The sequence below is a fragment of the Battus philenor genome, unplaced genomic scaffold (assembly GCF_028537555.1).
Source record: "Battus philenor isolate CCGP_79_NKW_IND1 unplaced genomic scaffold, ilBatPhil1.0.hap1 SCAF_12, whole genome shotgun sequence".
In the NCBI taxonomy this organism is placed as follows: Eukaryota; Metazoa; Arthropoda; class Insecta; order Lepidoptera; family Papilionidae; genus Battus; species Battus philenor.
In genome coordinates, this window is record NW_027181674.1 from 15386261 (window position 1) to 15405648 (window position 19388).

At 48.9% G+C, this 19388-nt stretch overlaps 1 protein-coding gene across 1 annotated transcript; it reads left to right on the forward strand.

The window, feature by feature from the left end:
• Positions 1-357: 357 nt before the first annotated feature.
• LOC137932925 (DNA-binding protein D-ETS-6-like) lies at positions 358-18343 on the forward strand. Its single transcript, XM_068776615.1, has 6 exons — positions 358-427; positions 2713-2855; positions 4087-4221; positions 17177-17284; positions 17733-17879; positions 18131-18343. The coding sequence occupies exons 1-6, from the start codon at positions 358-360 to the stop codon at positions 18341-18343; spliced, it is 816 nt and encodes a 271-aa protein (XP_068632716.1).
• The last annotated feature ends 1045 nt before the right edge of the window (positions 18344-19388 follow it).

Sequence of the window (19388 nt, forward strand, 5' to 3'; positions counted from 1 at the left end):
CACGGAACAGCAAGCGCTTCAAGTCGTGGAGCGGCCGGGCGCGGGTCGCACACGTCGCGGCTACCAGCTGTCTGTAGTCCACAGTCAGTCAGTGCCGCGGCGCGCTGCACAGTTCATTAATTGTCCGAACATGCAATTAGCGCAAGTGCACCGAGAACAGCCGGGCGCGGGCGGCGCAGCTTCTCGGAAAGCGTTTTCCTCGTCACGGCGCGGTGACGAATCTCCTACGTCACTGGTGACGCGGCGCCCGTGATAAAAAGCAGGTGGGGGCGCCGCGGGCCGGCCTAGTGGCCGCCGCGACGTCCCGCGCGCCGCCACGCTCCGCGCACCGCCACACTGGCCCCCAGCCATGCCTGTATGGACCTCGCGCCCGAAACCACCTCCTCCGAATCCGGCTCCGACTCGGGGGACGAAACCGTGCCTGCCGGTAATTGCATCTCAGTGCCAATGTTTCAAAAGTTCAATCCACATTCGTGTTTTTTTTTTCGCGACCACAGGATAAAGGTCCTTTACTGTGAAAGTCTAAGGCTGTGCGTCTCGAGCTTTGTGTCTAGTGTCTAGTGCATTGTGATTCGGTTGTGTCAAAAAAGGATCAGACAAGTCAGCGCAACGCGGAGGCTGTCGCGCGCGCCGAGCCTCCCTCTGGATTGAAAGTGTCCCGTATAACCTTTAAGCCATCACGAGGAAATAATAACTACGACTTGTTTATTATCTTGAAATACATGACATTGTGTGAACGCTGCGTTCCTTTGCTTTTATTAGAGCCCGACTCCTTCCGGGCGCAGCTGCAGCCCCCGCGATCTGAACGCCGGTAGCACTCGTGTAGCATTGTTGGTCACTTAGTGTTACGCGAATACCTTACTAAATGTAACACAGAATTTCTTATTAAAAATAGGTTACAATTGGTATTTTTGTGTTGATGTTAAGTCTATGAAAATTGATTGTTTGCTTAAGTGCATTAAATTTGTGAGACGATGCTACACGACGCAGTACAAAAGTGCCCGCCCGCGACGACACCTTACAATTTCATAATCCAACGATAACAAATTTCGTTTCATAATTTTCCTACTGTGAAACTTAATATTAATGTGCAAGTCAATCATTTGAGGTTATGACAATTTTGGCACTAAAAAATTTTTAACATAAAACGTAACATTTTTAAATGAATATTTGTGCGGAAACATCAGCGTCTTTAGATTTGAGTCGGGTCGGCCTCGGGCGAGCACCGGGTCTGTAGGCCTAACCGCCGGACTATTTCTCCCGGCGCTTTGCCTCGTGATATTAAATAGAAATAACACGAGTAAAACATTTTTTTTTTACTTTGATTAATTTAACTTTTGTTCTGAGCAAATATCAAACTTATCCTCAATTAGGTTTCCTCTTAAATAAAGTGAGGCGTTTTTTTAATCTGCGTGTAATGTCGAGATCAGCCTTTGTAACAGCTTGCAGTAATTTTGAATCCCGGTAGCGCTTCGTTAGGCTGCCATCTGCATATCAGCATGTAGGACCTAGACATAAGATGATGAATAAGAAACGTCAGCTGGCGGCAATCGCACGCAGCACTTGCCAACGTCCAGCATCCCTCAATCGTTCATGGAGCACCTCGCACCGCTTAGCTGTAAACTATGCGTATATTGAAGAGGGTTACGTTAATTTTTACGCGCTCGTTGAAAATACTTTTAAAAACATTATTTACGAGCCCCAAGTTCTGGCGGCGAAGTGTATGATAGGAAACCCTAATTACATCCGCAATAACTCCTTTGTTTACGATTTGTCCTGCGATCTCAATGACTCGATGTCGAACATTTAGTGTAATGAACAAATATAAACACGGATGTTTACGTACGTTGTTGTGTGTGCGCAGAGGTACGCGAGCATTAATTGCCAAAATGAATAAATAGTAAGAGTCAGAAAAAAATGAACAAATTATTAATTGGTGAAATGTTAAGTGACCCACAAGTTTAATTGTCGAAACCCTTGTCATGTCACTGTCAGCGCAGGACGTAGGATTTTGAAATTTGAGGCCAAAACTTTCCGCTTCGTTTTTATCTATTTATCTACAAAAATCCTGACAATATTGGAGGCTGTGAAGTATTCACGGCTCCTAGGAACGGGTCCTTATCGCTGAATTCTGGCGTGTTTCCTGAGGCCGCCCCAGGCTAAGGTCATGCTGTCTATTACTGATTATTTTAGGAAGCGATGGCTTGCGTGCGCGTCACCTGTTGAAGGAGCCACTCCCGTAGCGCAGGTGGCGCAGAACCTGTTAATTTATGACACTACCTTTGGGTTACAGGAACTCTCTTAAATTGAAGTTGATTCCCTTGGCTTTGGCTCTTCTATCTCCTCCAGAGTTTGTCATCCGCGAGTCGAGACAAGAAGCCACAGGTCCACAGACTTGTTACCTTATACCTGTGTATGTAAGAAGGCATTCAACTTGTTATGTATTTTCCCATCAGAGCAGAACACCATTCAATAGATAACAGAGTCAGATTTAACTTTAGTCAAGATCTTCCAGAGCGGGCCTGGCAAGGTTGCGTAGGTGCGGTGAGGCTCGACAACATTCTGAACAAATAAAGACTTGTAAAAAGCACTCTAGATTCTGGCACAAATATTTCACTAAATGATTGGCTGTCCTTCTCAGATGTACTTATAGTGAATGAAAGCTTATTGATCATATGACGAAGGTTGTACAGCTGTGTGCGCTGCTCGCAGACCCCGGCAAGTGGGAGCGGCGCGACGTGGTGCGCTGCGTGCGCTGGGCGGCGCGGACGTTCGGCGTGCGCGCGCCGCGCCGCAGCCGGCTGCCGCGCGCCGGCCGCGACCTGCTGGCGCTCGACGACTCCGCCTGGCTGCAGGTACCCACTCAAACACTCCTGCACACTGCAAACACTCCTCCTCTAACAAACCGGTGCACGCCGTAGATCAGTAGTTACCAAAGTGAACCTCCTCCAGGGGTCACCGGGAGTCTTGACGCGGATCTAAGTTAGCCTGACAAGAAAATGGGGGTTCACAAGCCGTAAGCGGTTTATCTGGTCTCGGTATTGAAGAACTAAAGTGTCACTTATCCATGTAGGCAGATAATATTTTGAAAAACTCAGCGACTGTTGTACAAACTTGTATATTCTGTAGATAGCAAATGTGTGGAGACCAGCGGAGCGCCGCCGCCGGGCGCGGCACCTGCTCACACGTGGGGCTTACAAGTTTCCGCAAATTTGTTAGCCCCACGTGTTGATTCCTCACCGATACCAAAAATAAAACGCAACAATACAAATTTCCACAGATCTAATGTTCGCGTTTTCGTCGAGTTTTGGAAAGATTGTAGAAATGTATCTGCAAAGGGTCCATCAGAACTAAATTTTTAAAGTGTTTTATGAGAAAATAAATTTTGGGAACCTCTGCTTTAGATAAACTTAAAGCCAGCCTAAGTAAGGTTAGGCTGGCTTTACACTTAACAGTCGAGCTGGTCTGTTGGCTTAAAACACACACCGAGCGATCCACCGAGCGTGATGACATCTGAGATTCTCTAAGCGATCAGTTACCAGATCAGTTAAGTTAGAAGTTAGGTGAACATTTGAAGTTCGACGTAGCTCTCGTGCGAATTGAATTGGCAGTAGTAGACCTACCAAGTGTATTGTGTTGATGATGAAAGACGGGGAAGAAAAGTCTTTTGAGGTGAAACCTCGCAGTGATACTTTACGGGTAATAAATATCGAGCTTACATCGAGCAGGTCGCTTACTTTGTTTGTATGTATGTCAATCCTAACATTATCTTTCCAAGTGTGGCAGCTAGTCAGTGAACTTATAAAAAGAGAGAATCAGAGTACGACTAATGATGGAAGTAGTCGGGCAGACCGGCGCGCAGTGCACGCTGGTCATTATAATGACAATGATCATGATAAAATTGGAAGCTAAAGCTATAAACCTTATACGCGCTTTGAGGAAGCCGTGAGTAGCCTGTGCACGAGTTCTTTTTTCTTGACGATAAATAAAACTAATCTTGATGTACAACTTATTTTTACAGGTTTCCTACACGAACGCTACACTTCGTTGTTAACTTGTAAGCTAAACCCAGTCGCGTGTGCGCAGGTATGCGAGGGCAACGAGGCGTCTGCGCGCATCTTCAGCGCGTACGTGGCGCATGCGCACGCCGCCGCTACCGGCAGCGCGCCGCCCGCGCCGCTGCCCGAGCATCAGGCCGCCGCCGCGCGGCCCACGCAGCACGCAGCGCACCCCGCCCTGCCCGGTAACAACCTTAATATATTATATTTGCTAACGCGTCTACTGGAGCCTACACTTATGGCTCTAATTCGTGAACTTAAATGTTAGAGGACCTCGTAAAGGTGGTCGGAAGACGCGGGATGCGGGCTGTGGCCGACCGGTCCCGTTGGAAATCTTTGGGGGAGACCTACGACCAGAAGTATACGTCCTGCAGCTGAAATGATGATGGCGATGATGAATGGAATGTCTTATCAATTGTTGTAAGCACAAGGGGACTAAATCGCGTTATTATCACATCTAGCAGCACTAGAAAAATTTGTTAAACATGTATCAACCGATTCTTTCACTTTTTATATGCTTATATATACGTTTGCAACACTCAGATGAATGATAAGTACACTATGATAAGACAACTTGGATGTTTTAATTCCCACTACGATTCAAGGATGTTTTTAAATTGGCCTACTGAAGTTTTTACCATTTCGACTATTAGTAAGAGAGTATGTTCACTAAAAACAAATTTTATCATAAAGCTTTATAGTTTACCGCGCCGTTACATGTTTCATGTAATATTTAAAACATTAAAAATACGTGCAAAAAGACGCCGCGTGGGCCAGCGCCATCTATCGGCGCGCATCGCGACCGGCGCGAGCGCGCGGCAAAAAACTATTGAATGAGTGCGCGGTGAGTCAGCGCAGTTGATTCAACGAGTTTCTCGGAAGACAATCACGGGGCGCCGGATCTAGCAGCGGACCCACCGGAACGCTTCCTGCCGCGCAACGAGCGCAGGTCGCGCGAATTCTGACGAAACTAGAACGCGGTGCTCGTTGTGAAATTCGTAAGTTGCGTATTACGTGTCAGGCTTGAACTCGACGAGTGGCCCGCGCTCACTGATGATTAATCCCGGGTTTTCAAGTTTAGCAATACTTCAGCCGTTCTGACTAGCCACACATACATTGATTATTTAATCATTTACGGAAATGCATCAGGAAACGTACTCGTTGCGAAGCAGTAATTCAATTTTATTATTAATTTTAATCATTCGGTTATCAATTACCTCCACGAATTATCCTCTTTAGCAAAGACGTTTACATTTTATAAGAAATATATAATATATTTTATAAAACTTAAAAAAAAATGTGAAAAACCAAGTAACATGTGATTGCTAAATAACGTATCTGGTGTAAGATGGTTGGAAGCGATACGCAACAATGCGCGGGAACGTTTTCCGTTCCTCTTATCGAGTCCGGCCGATAGGAATCGCGCATCGAGGGAAACTGCCGAGTGAACGGCGCCAATTCCCGGAACGATTTCATTAAGCTCTTATCTTAGAGTTGCCATAAATTTTGGTCACAATCAAGGGATTAAAATGAGGTAAAAGAAAACATTTATTTTAATTTAATTAAATAAAAAAAATATTTGATTCAAATTCAACCGCTATGAATATTAACAGTGGAATTAGATCGCCTCTCGTACAATTTTTCACCGGATGTAATTATTACTCTTATAGATGACAGTTTTAATGATCTACCGAATGTTGCAGGAGATTCTTTTATCTCCTGTCCCTTGTCCCGATACTGAGCGACGCGTGCGTGGCCACCCGCTACTTGCCGGCATTATCTGGTTGTCTCTCGGGGTCCGCGCTGCGAGGGCACGCACCCGCGGGGCCGTTTTGGATAAATGAATATTAACCACTTATACAAGAAAAAAGTTATATTTATTTGCGAAACGCTCGACCTGTGCATTGTTTGTTGGGGGCATGACGTTTAGAGTTAACTGTGCCGCATCAGTGTACCTGACTCCGCGCTGGAAGCCTGTCTGGGCGTGGAGTCCGTGCGTTTTTGAGGATCGTTTCTGTAAATAGTGTTAGCCAGGTACACCTAAAAAAAGAATTGAAGCATCGCCTCAGCTCGTTGTCTGCGCGGATCTGTTAAGGAAAACTCTTTGAAAACCGAGCGTCGGTCGCGCCAGCGCACGCGTACATTGCTGAACGCTGAAACACGGTACGATTTCAACGTAGCTGACGAACTCGTACGGGATGCCGGGCGTCGGAGCGCCGGCGCGCGCGTCACTCGCGCCACCTGACTCATCCCGCAGTTCATCAGAATTTGGCGAACACTTGTCGCGCGGGTCTCACGCTTTCGCAGCCCAGTCGCGCTTGACTCATGCCGACCGAGATGCGGAAGTCAGTCGCAGAACATTATTAATTACATTTGGGCGGTCGCGGCCGGGGCGCTCGATGTATCGGCAGTTGCTCAGTGCTCACAGCTTCAGGGCCGCGACTTGTGAGCGCGGTTGCGAGAACAATTCTCGAAGGACTTACGCCTCCAGGACTGTGAAACGCTACCTCACCTGTACCATACCTGTGAAAGCATTGTGACGTTGTTGTCTTTTTAATTGGCGGACACCAGCTCGCTGCAGTCCAGCTTCATGGTTTATGGCGGATACTTCCTCGCAGATGGGGATTACGTCCCGGCTGAGGGAACCTTAAGGAGCTAGTCTTACAGTCGACACAGGAACAATGATTACTAACATGACTTTGGACTCGAGCGTCCAATACACTGGACTCATGGTTCGCACCGAGAGTGATGCGTGTGTAGTGTGGGGCCAAAGAAGGCCACATCTGCGTATCTTAAAACAATATTCGACGATATTATCACAAGTTATAGGTGAATTATTGCGGGATCATCAGCTGACTTTTTTGTCTCAAAATGTCTTCCTAGACCTTGAAACGAGTGCCATCCGTTACGTAAAACAAAGAGGTCTTTACAAATGAATGCGCAGTTTAACTTTCAATATCTTTGTTTGTCAGTACGGCCTCTGGAGTGTTTTCGAAAATTACCTCGGCCATAAAGGTCTAGACACTCGTCTAGATAGAAAACTTGTTCCCCTGCGGATGTAAGATGACGCTGATAATACAGAGTGTGAGCTGCACGTGCACGGATTACCTCTTTGTCTTATTCACAGCTGGAACGCATCCATAAACCCTCTCCCTGGTGGATGAGTCTGCGTCTGTGTTTGGGGCGCAGTGGTTCTCACCATCGACGCTGCTCCTCCGTTTGCTCATCTTACTTAGGCCGATAGCGTTTCTGTCAAAACGAATCCAGCTCTATTGCGGACGACTATACAGACAGTGGCACGGCTGCCCTGAGTAGGCTGGCGCGGCGCCCGGCTGTGCTCGCAGCTGCGGCGCGTTCTACGAAATTGTCGATAAACGGTTGTATTACCAGATGTGCATAAAATTCGTGGAAATTATTGCTGATAAAGATATTTTGGCACCTGACACCGATAACGACTCGCGAAGCATAATTGTGTACAGCAGCAATGTGTCGCGCGACACCGCGGCGCACCGAATGCTTATCTTATCTAGGCTCGGCAGTGGACGGCTTATTTTTTTCACAAGAAATCCATTTCGATGATCCGGGTTTGCCTTGAGAGCGTTGTGGGCCCGTTTTCCACTTTAAGCTGTTCATATCGGCTGTGTAATGCGCACCAGTTTCCCCGCATTGTTTTGTTTCGCAGTTTGGATTTTTAAATTCTATAATAATAATTCTTTAAATTCTTTGTTCATGCTCTGCTTTGTCTTCCTGGTGATACACGCGACGTTTCAGGGAGTCCGCTGTCTGCTTGCGGTCAGGAGAGTTACGTAATTTTTATTCCTTAGTTAGCTTGCACTTGTTATTATCTGCTTTTATATTTTACCTCCTCTGCGCCTCCCAAAGAGACTGACCTTTACGTAGTTACAAAACAGACTGGCCACCACGGCTCGCTGGTATGATTTGTGCTTCGAGCGCGTCACGCCAGAGGCCACGTGTTTCCGTCTGTACGAACACTTGTTGTCCGAGGGAGTGAATGACTCTAGATAGCGATGGCTTTGCGATGGACGGTTAAGGGATCAAGTGAGTGTAAGAAAAGGACCAATATTTAGCCACTTCCGCACATGCAGTGATAGTCGTGCAATAAAGTGCACCGCCCGCCAGCCCGCTGATAAATACGTATGCGACAAACAAATTACTCAACACGTGTTTAAACCCTCCACGGGGCATCTTCAGGAGTTATGTTACACCGATTAGTGCCAAACGCAGAGTTGTTGATTCTTTTTTTACTTAGGATGGACATCCGCGAGGTAACGCCTGATTCCATTAAATATCAAGTGAGGGGTCTCGCGGAATTGTTCCTCGGTGTCTGCGTGCGAAGTGTCTCGTTGAGGAAGAGAAGACGGGTACTGCAGGCGAAATGCGCACGAGAAGAAGAACAGTGCCCGCGCAGTTCGCGGCGGCGGCGCTCACAGCCGCTGCGGGGAGGTCGCTGTAACCTCACCGGCGCTGTGGATCATCAGTTAGCATCTTCACAGTATTGTTGTCGCCTTGAATTGTTGTCTTTTGTAGGAAGATAAGCTTCCTTAGAGTGGTGAGGGCCGTACCCACCACGCCGCTCTGGCGTGACTACACTAGAGATAAACTATACGTCAGTTATCAATTATGATGATTGTTTTTTTTTATTATTTTATACCAGAATTTACTTGTATCGTCACAGTTTAGAAGGGGCAGCTATAATATAGCGCACATAAATGAAAAGTTAATTTTGTTAAAACTACGTTATAAATCATTGAAGAATTTGACCTTTTTGACACTTGTCTGTCTAACTCACTCGTAGATCTGGACGGTCACCTTGCTGTGTCAACGAAAGCCTTTGAGGCCCCGCCGGCGGACGTCGCTTAATGCGCACACATGAAATGAGACGGTCGTCACTGCGCACGCGACGGTCAGGCGCCCGCCATTAGACTATCAAACTAATTTATTTGACACATCGAGACGCCGCCGGGGTCGCTGTCATACGAAACCATTTGGTAAAACGTGCGAACATGTTTTATAAAATAAATTGGTGCCGCTTTAGCTATTCTACGAATATTTTATTTAAATGATTATGAGTTTTTGTTGTAAAATTTGGGGGGGGGGGGGAGGGTTGATGCCGGCGCCAACTTTTGGTGTTTCCTGTTATGTTTCGGTGTGCGCGCGGGCGGCGCGATTGGCCGCCGCGGGGCCACTCCCCCGGGCGCGCCGCCGCTCGGGCGTTGGTAATGCGCTTCTCACCTTTGCTCGTTGCTTAGACACGTGAACAGGTTTACTTGCAATGTTCTGTGGAGGATCAAGTGGACGGCCAGCCTTGCAAAAACTAATATGCACGACCGGTTGGGCCGAGTGTTCATATTATAATTATTGAATGCTTGTAACGTCTCTGTCGCTGGACAAGAGGCGCATGACGCAATGCTCCACGTTCTTATTGCGCGGAGGAGACAGCGTCTAACTACTGCTACCGGAAATCGAACCTGCAACGACGCAGTAAACCGCATTCGCAAATTTCCCGTACTGCTTTCTACAAAATAGTATAAAAGCGAGCCCGCAATCTACAAATATTAATGAAAAATCTAGGAAAGCTGCGTGAAAGTTTGGCACGTATGCCAATCATTTTATAGTGGTCGCTACTGTTTCGGTACGTATTGTTCAAAAGTTAGCGAGCATAGCTTATCGGTAAAGGAAGAGCCAGAAGAGGTGAAAGCCAGGTGTTGCGGGAGCAGCGTCTCCATCGGATACTGCTGCGAGTGTTGTCTTGTCACGTAAATTCACATGGACCACTCGGCGAGTCTGATGTTGTGCAAGGAAACGTGTAGACAGGGATGACCAGCGCGCACGCTAGACGCAGCTGGACGGTCTTCAGCCCACAATATCTTATTTGTTCACCAGCATCGAACATTATTTAATGACGAGTCGATCTTGAAGTACATATCCGGTTGCGCTAGAATCGAACATCGCTATCAACACGAGCACGAAATCATCTCTTATAAAACAATGTTCGGTTCATCACCAACATTTTAGTAAAATCCGAAGCTCTTCCCGAGGAACATCTTAACGTTTATTTGAGTCGTCCGCGCTACACCGGGAACCAACAATTACAGATATTTAACCGTCAACGGTCGCCACAGCGCCGCGTCCGCTGCTCGCGTTACTTTAATAAAACAACATTACTTATGCATTCAAAGAGCTCTCCCACCGCGCCCGGGCGTAATCTCCGACCCGGGGAGTCCCCAATTGTTTCCGGGCGAAGTTCATAACGTCGCGACGGCATGAGGAATCACTGCGGCCGTCACTGCGCGCGGAGACAGCGCCCCCGCACAGCGCCCCCGCTAGAGCCCGTGTTATATATTGCTTCCTCGGGCCCTACCAATGTTACGCGACTGAAACTCGAATCAAAGTGCACTGCACAGAATCGTACGCGACACTGCGTCCATTGGTGTCACTGCTGCTTCACTGCATCCCGCCGCGTTGACTCTACACAAAAGACTTTAGTGGCAAAAATGCGCAACACATTAGTGTGCAATTGTTCGGGTGGCTGCGCGGAGACATCGCTCCTGTAATCTAAGGAAGCGATTTTTGGTACTTTGATTACGTAAGGTTATTTACCGGGATCCAAAATGAAATACAAATTTAAGTAATTTTGGAGGTAAAATAACCCCTACGATAACTATATTTCGAATTCATGTTCCAATTTAATTTGGGGTCGCAGGAGCAAGTTTCATAGCATTTTCCGTAAATCGCTTCGTGTATTAACAATAGTTATTGCAGGACGGAGCCGCGCCGGCCGCAGGGGTGCGCTCCCGCGGCCCGCATTAGCAAGTGAATGCGGCGGCGGCGCGGACTCAGCGCGGGCTCAGCGCGTCTCAGCGGGGCGCGATCGTCTTCACGGCGACGCAATAACGCAGCTCCTTTGCTGGCGGCGGGAATATTCGGCTTCAGTTGAGTTTGCAACCGTAACTACGGGCGCAGCGTTTAGTGCACTGCGCGGACCGGCAGCTCGCCTCCCGCGCGGGTGCTAGCTACGGGACATTATTGTTGGACTCGCAGCGGTTGTGTAGTTGAATACAAACATCGGACGCGGTCGTCTGGCTCGCGTGCTCAACGAGTGCTCGTCTTAGTGATGTCACGAACTGACCGCACGGCAAGCGGCGGACCACGCGGTGAGGCGCGACCGTCTGCAGCAGCTTGCTGGCTCACTGGCAGGCTATTGCGGTTCGAGTATCTGCCTGCTCAGCAAGAGGTAGCATTTCTTCTTCTTCTTTTCAGGCAACAGGCGCGCACTGCAAGGCATAGGCCTCTCTTAAAGATCGCCACAAATGATGTGCTAGGTACTGATATACACCGTAGGCCTGTGTAATTTAGAATAGGTCCTGTGATGGGTATCAGGAATAGAGTGCTCTTAACAACTCCGACTTTGTATCCGGAAAATATCGGCGTCAGCTTATTCCGGCGCCTGAGGATCGCGACGGCGTAGCATGCTCTCAAGTTGGACAGAGCGTAGGTGCTGTGCATTTGACAACGTGTCTACAGCATCATACTGACCATTAGCACCCACGACACAGCACTCGTGAAAACACCCCGCGGCTGACACATAGCTGTAAGTGTGAAACAGGTCCCCGCGTAAGACAAGATGTACCCGCTCTGCGATGGTCGGACGGATGCGACGTACAACATCTCAGTCTAGGTCATAGTTGGACACGCGTGTACTCGATGTGATACTTGCACTCGTGTGCTCGTGCCATGAGCGGGAGCCAGCAGAGTGCACATACAGAGCATTGTTCTATAATTTCAAAGGTATTTCGGAACCGCAATGCCCAAGTGAAATAAATCTGATTGAGACATCAGCATTTCAACATATTGCTTTCTTAAGAGAGGACGTCTTTGAACCCGCAGTACCATAAAGTAACTGTGTTAAAGCTGTTGTACATACTGTATTAAGATAGTAAACATTAGCTGTTTACTACGATGTCGAGCAACGGGGGTTTCCCGGCGCAGGCTACCGACGGCATTTCACGTTGCGGAGGGAACGATCGGCGATAATTAAAAAATTAAATCGGGTTTCGTGTTTATCAGAAAGCGTCTTACTTTAGGAATGTGAGTGCCGTCCCACCGTTGGAACTCTGTGTCAGGCATAAGGACCAACTAGGTGCATAAAGCCTGCCAAAAACCGAATATGAATCAAGCGCTCTAAAGAATAAAAAAATAACTCTTCGACGCAGGCGCCGCGAAGCACGAGCAGGTTTGGGTTCGCTTACAGAACAGGCTAGCTCAGACATGCGGCAGTAATCTTGCTCGTCGTATTGGAACAGTTCGGGTGTTCGGGTCTTTTCAAGCGAGCGAAAAGGAGAAGTGACCAGAGATGCCGCGGGGAAAACCACGCGCAGCAACAAGACTCATAGAAAAACTCATCGTGAATTTTCTAAACATTAAAAGCGGGCGGGATTGTTTGACGCCGTTAAAATTACTTTGTCACATAACGAGTTCGGTGTTCGAATGCCTCCAAGTAGATCAGGACTGACAGAGAGACGAGAGATCCTAATTAAAGTTATATATATTATATCTAGCTTACTCAAAAAGTAAACTTAAGTGAGCCCATAATCAGTAGAAACGAAATATTACGTGTCCTACGTACCTCGTATGACTGTGTCCGCAAGGTTGCGAGAAAACAGCAAAAAGTCACGGACACTGGTGGAAGAGCTAATGTCTCAACGAGCAGTTGAAAGAGGGCGGTCGCGCGCCGCACCAGCGCACGGACCGCGGTTCAACATGAACAGGCGTGCAATCATAACTTCTTTGTTTTTCCTGAACAATAAATGTGCTAGCCTCAGCGAACGGTTCTAAAAGACGAAACAGCGACCGCATTACGTAGTTGCTCGCTAAAGCAGTGATCGAGGTCCAGGTGTGCAGTACGCACTGCGCCGAGTCAAGCCGGCGCGGGGCCTGCAACAACTTCTATCAAGAAAATTCAACTGCTATGGCCCAACCTGTAGAGGCCACCAAACATATTTCCGACGCTACCAGCGCTGAGTTACGGTCAATCAAAACGTATGACCGTAATTGTACTTTTTTCTCTTAAATAAATAGTGCAATAGATAGAATGATTTAAAAAATATTTTTGCGCTGCCATCTAAATTTATACTTTTTCGGTCTTGGGCCGTGAGGTGAAGCATGCTACTGGGTAATCCGCCACCGGACACCATCATTTGGCCCTGACCTATTTTATTACATTAAATTTATAAAACATCTAGCGTTCAGTATTACGATCGTGCCATTTCCAGTCCCGGGACTGTAGGTTGATTGGTGTGCCTACACGCCGGCCTGGGAACCGAAGCGAGAGCCGCGCTTTCACATTCCGCGCGCTGACTCAGCGGCGCATGCAGCCGCGGCACCCGCCGCACCTGCCGCACCTGGCCGCGCGGGCCGCATCACCCCGTCTAATAAACGCCCTCTCAAGTAAAAAATTACAACCAACGAATACGTACTGCACATCTGTTACGAAATGACCACGGCAGCAGCCGGAGCTGTCCGCACCTCGGCCCAAATACTGCACACGAAAGGAAATGTTAATAAATAATGTCGTCTCAAGGCTCCGCAAAGGTTTTCCCCGGCGGTAAAGTGCTCGTAAAGGTTCCGTAAGGCCGCAAGCGCCGCGGGGGAATTCCTAGACGCGCCGTAAGACGCGCGGAGGAGGCGACGGGGTGCTCTGCGCTCGCGGGGGCGGGGCTGCGCCCGGCACCGCCTTGCGCCATCTTTTAACTGGTCCTTTGTCCTAATACATAAGAGAGAGCGGCAAGCTCGCGGATAATAACTCGTAATATTAAGGTCGAAAATAACCAAAAAAAAAAACTAACAGATTCATCGTCTACAGTCGCAATTTTGAAAAGTAAATAATCGGCTAGAGATGACACACGCGGTCACATTTAAATGCGTGTGGCCTTAACTGAAGCTGTGGTTTATGTATAAATCTAGTTTTAAGCCTCCATAGAGACTGTGAGCAAGCTTCGTGTATCCGCCCGGATGGAATCATCGCGGTCGTACTCAGGTCATGCCTCGACACAGAGCTGCCAATTAACCTACAAAGCTAACTCATCTAACCTCATAACATGACAGATGTTTAGCTAATAACGAGATCATACCATTGTTTCGGACGACTCTCGACAAAAAATTGTATTAAATGGCATTTAATATTTACATTTACTGGACTCGATTAGGCCCCCGGCCGCAATCCATCGCGCGGGCGATCTCACGGGGCGTTTCCCAGGAAAGGTTGCGTTGCGTGATTCCTTTGTCGATTGCCGACTGTTATTAGTGGAGATCCGGCATCCCCGAGGCTCTGCTGTTATCATCATGTCTATGGTTAAATTAAACAATAAGCATGGAGCCTGTGTTCGCTGCAACATATATAATAATTGAAATATCTACTGGTTTTGCCTTCGCGGTAACAAATAAACGGTTAAGCATAGACTTGCTGTGCACGCATACAGATGGCAGTGAGTAGGTCATGGTCATCAAATTACTTCTCATCACACTTCGTACACACTTGGTTTTAAGTTATACCTGTTTCCGTAAATCAGTACGTTTGAGTTAATGAGGAAAATATTTATTTTTTGAATAAATTCAGCGTCGTAGGAAAACGCCCGTCGCTTGACTTGGGCCACACGCCCGCCGCCCGAAATTTCTTAGAAGCTGTATCTGAGGCGGCTCCACCGCTGGAGCGCGACCTACACACGCGCGCCGCGCCTGCACGCCGCGCCTGCACGCCGCGCTGCGTCATTGGCCAACGGCGCGCGTGTGCGTCGCGTGGGTCTGCTCTGGCTTACTGCCCCCGCCGCGCCGCGTGCGCAAGCGATCGAATCGTTTTGACTCACTGCCCGGGCTGCTAGTGTGCGTTTGTTTGGAAGGTTTGCTAAAATAAGAAGTTCCAGTCGAGGCGGGCACGTTGCGACGCTCCGCAGAACTTACCGAGTTTATATGAAGCGCACGTTTTAGTCTTCGCCTTCACGAAATAACATATGCCATCGCCATTGTGATTCAAAAATAGACAGTGGGATTTCTCCTGATTTCGGGGGTAGTGTTGAAATCTTCAAAATATGTATTTTAAAAAGGAGGTTATAAGGAATGCCAACTTGTTACAATTATTTCTGAGGAGATGACGACGCGCGGCATCCGTGAACCGAAACCCCGGCTCAACGCGCGCTGCGCTACAGAATCACGATAGTCATATTAGCCGAGACTGCTTATGTAACTTGTACAACGAATAAATATTGTCCGTCTGCCGGGACCAGCAACGATGACGCATTATGTTGGCGAACCTAGACTTTATTATGTACTAGCAAATTTTGGAAACCAATTTTTTAACCGTCCCATATATGGTATCGTTTAGGTTCGTTTGTATCTGCTAATGGAACACGTAACCTTGGAGGCGAAGGCAGTGTACAGGGCCAAGGGGTAGAGGGCGCCGCGACCCCGCGGTTCCTTCGACAATCAACACCCGCGCAACGCGCCTCAAGTCGCAATAAATGCCGACCCCGCGCGGCCCGCGCTCATGCATTATGCACGCGCACAGATATCGCGCCCTCATTGACCCCTACCGTTTTAGGGGGCTTAATGGATCTGTGGCCTTTTGGCAGTTGTATTCGATGCGCGGGGTCGCGGCGGGTCCCCGCTGCGAGCGGATGTAAGTAATGCGACATCGCAGGCGCGCGTCGGCCGCGTGACGTAAAGACCTCGCTTACTTTTTGCGGCTGTGTATTTAATTAAATTTTATAGAATCTGCAATTAATTTACTATTTTGATAACACTTTGCGGTTTCTTTTGGAGAATCGACCTGCGACCACTTGCAGGTACGATTGTTGTTTAGTTGTTTAAAGAGAAATGTGCTTAAAAAACATAAAAATTTAAACATAAAAGTTAAGCGACGAACTTCAGAGCACGCCGTGTCCTGTCGCCTCGCACGGGTCAGCTTGTCTCCGCGAATGGTGGCCGGGTAAAGGCACGAGCTGCGTGCTTATTCCACTTTGTTTCTACAATTAAACTTCTATTATTTTATGTATGCTTCATGCTAATACGGCATGCAGCAAGCAGCCGCATAAAACCATTGTCGTAAAGGTCAAAAGCATCAAATACATTAAAGGTAAGATGCGGCGGGGCGCACCGGGGCGCACCGGGGCGCAGCGGGGGACGTAATCAATCGAGAGAAGATCTAGGAACGGGCCGCTCGAGACGGCACCCGGCCGCGGCGCGGAGAGCTTCTCGGAGGGCGGCTCGGGGGAGGGCCCGAGGGCCGCGCCCAGCCGCCTCGCATCCGCACTGTCACTCGCCCGTTTCCGGTTGCACATTCGCCCGCTTTTTTAGAGTACCTTTGCTCACCTTTGCAACTTTTGTACGCAGTCACATAAACCGTGTAGAATATTGAAAAAAATATGTTCGTGTCAAGATAACCTCGGGGAGCTGATACGCGGCGCGATGCTGTGGCTGGGCGCCGCGGAGCGCCTGCACCTGTTCCCAGGTGCCCGCGGCAGGGACTCGCAATTGAAACAATAAATTTTATTTTATTTGCGCGCTTCGCACCGGCCGTTGCATCGGCTTGTGTTCTATTGTTTCGCTTTCAATGTGCTTAAACGCGTATCATTTGTTACTGTTATTTCACATTACGACTGCACTCGCGCACGCGGCCGCGGGGCGCTCGGGCGGCAATCAATCACTGTACGGTGGCTACGGTTGATTTGCGTACACACGTGAAACGATCACGTATTCTGTACGTAACGTCAACATCACCAGATGCTCTCGGCAGCTCATCAGCTCATCAGCTCATCGGCTGGGCAAGTCAACAGCGTTGCAGCTCGCGTCGCGTTTAAGCCATCACATTTTCCTCCGCCAGCTGCGCCCCGGGCAACACTTTCTTGTGTTATATTTTTCTCGCTAATTTATTAGTACAGCAACCTTTCGGCGTTTTTAATTTTTTTTTGCCCGGTACGCGTTACAGCCGTAGGCGGGCGGCTGATGACTTTAGAGAAGTAGGCGTTTGTCCACGGACTTTTGTGTCCGAATTGAGTGGCATTGTGTCAGAATTCAGGAAAATAATAAACATCGTTACCTCAGAGCCGTACGCGTCGTTGAGCGGGAGCGCGCGCAGCAGCGGCGGCCAGGTGCAGCTGTGGCAGTTCCTGCTGGAGGAGCTGGCGGCGGGCGCGCCCGGCATCTGCTGGGAGGTGAGCCACTACATTCACCTAATGAGCAGCGGGTCATGCACTGCTGCAGCAGCAGTATTAGCCGCAACGTCAGACCGCGCGGTGTAACGTTGCGGCATTTTACGCAGAATGATACATCGCTTAGAGCTAAGGAGACAAGTGACGCGCGGGAACAGCTGATTTGTTAATTTATCCCATCATTTCCAACTTCGGTACACTCCCAGTGATCATCCGTGTTCGGAATAGAAAAAAAAGGAGCGATGGGTCATTCTGCGTTCCAATCTAAGTCGAGCAAATCAACAGCAAACTCGGGAAGGTACTATTTCGTAATCCTTTAGTAAATCTGTGTTAGTTATGAGGTAACTGGTAACAGCAGAAGAGAAACGAAGTGGTTTCTTAGTTATAATCTGGCGTCACCCGCTGGTAGCGATGCGGGGCGGCAGTCAGTTGAGTCGTGTGGTGTGCGCAGGGCGCGCCCGGCGGCGGCGAGTTCCGGCTGTCGGAGCCCGACGAGGTGGCGCGCCGCTGGGGCCGGCGCAAGCAGAAGCCCAACATGAACTACGACAAGCTGTCGCGCGCGCTGCGCTACTACTACGACAAGAACATCATGACCAAGGTGAGCACGCGCTCGCGCCCGCCCGGAGAGCTGCCCCGCCGCCGACACACTCACCGCAAGCCGAGCGCCGCGACGCGTCGTGCGCAGTTGTAACATTCATTTATACCTGAATTAAACAGACAATGAGAAGAGAATGTCAATCAAATTAATCGCTTATTATATGTTGTGCATGAAAGTCGCGATCCTCAGCGACGCGGGGCTATGTTTGGTACCCACACGTGCATGTATCTCAGTACTCACTTAATGTGCAGGTCCACGGCAAGCGGTACGCGTACCGGTTCTGCTGGCCGGGTCTGGCGGCGGCGTGCCAGGCGCAGGCGGGCGACGTGCCGCCCTGCTGGCGCTGCCCGCCGCCGGCCCAGCCGCCTGTTGCGCCGCCCGCCCCGCCGCCCGCCCCGCCGCCGCAGCCGCCGCAGCCGCCGCAGCCGCCGCAGCCGGCGCAGAGGCCGCCCGACTGGCGCTGACGTCTAGTCGGCCAGCCCGGACATGATATATGCGATGGTCATCACACATTACGGGCGCAAACTTTGACCGCCTCCGCATGAAGTGCCATCGGAAGGTGACAGTCGTGCCTCCCACACGGACGAGCTCGTGAACAAGTGGCCGGTTGTGATCACGCAGACATTACCCGCTCCTGTTGACTGCACAAACATTCACCCGACAGTAGTTGTTGCTGTTACGTTTAAAGGTTTATCTCATGTGCGTTGTGTGCGAGAGACATGTGTTCTGTTTGATCTGTGACGTCCATCTCGTGCCCGCAGATCCCGTATCGCTTTGTTCCCTTTACTACGGAAGCGTAACATCACAATACTGTGTCCGCGCGCTGCAAACCTATCTAATACCTACACATGTTCTACGTCCCTGTTCACTTTGTGTAGCGATAAGCTTTTAATGTTAACGTTATTTCTCAACAGCCAGGTCTTTGCAAAGACCAGTTGCGTCGCCTCGGTGTTTCGTGTTTTGATATAAGATATTATTTACGGACGTTTCACGTTCATTAAGTTTTTTAAGAATCTCTATTACCTGATAATCGGTTTATGTTTCATCGAGTTAGCGCTCGTGTAGCAAAATTTCCTTCAACAAGATTGTATAACTTTGTTAATTTTGTTACAATGTTATAGTTATATGTTTTCTGTAATTAATGTTCGTTGTGTGTTCACGCGGCGAGCGTGCAGGAGTGCTAGTCGTGTTCGGTGACTGACGACGCGTGCGTGAGGTTCCATCTTGCATCCGCCCGTCGTCTCGGCCGAGTCGATTAAAATATTCTTTTCGGTGATGAAGTCTACTTTTTGCAATATACCATAAACGGAATAAAGTCGTGCTAGGCACATAAAAACACATACATATACACTCTACTATGTCCACTAAAATTGATAGAATCCAGCGAGTCCCGCATGGAGACCGCGTGCAACGTCCGCCCAGAACAAATGAGTCCACTCACGCTTCGTTATGTACCACGACCTCAATAGTAACGTTCTTTGTCCTCTACTACGCGTTTTCACGACGCAT

Bases quoted from the DNA above. Each gene is read 5' to 3' on its own strand.
- LOC137932925 (XM_068776615.1), top strand. From the start codon at position 358: ATGGACCTCGCGCCCGAAACCACCTCCTCCGAATCCGGCTCCGACTCG. The intron at 428-2,712 runs GTAATTGCATCT...CGCTGCTCGCAG, and splicing joins GGACGAAACCGTGCCTGCCG to ACCCCGGCAAGTGGGAGCGG. The intron at 17,285-17,732 runs GTGAGCCACTAC...TGGTGTGCGCAG, and splicing joins CGCCCGGCATCTGCTGGGAG to GGCGCGCCCGGCGGCGGCGA.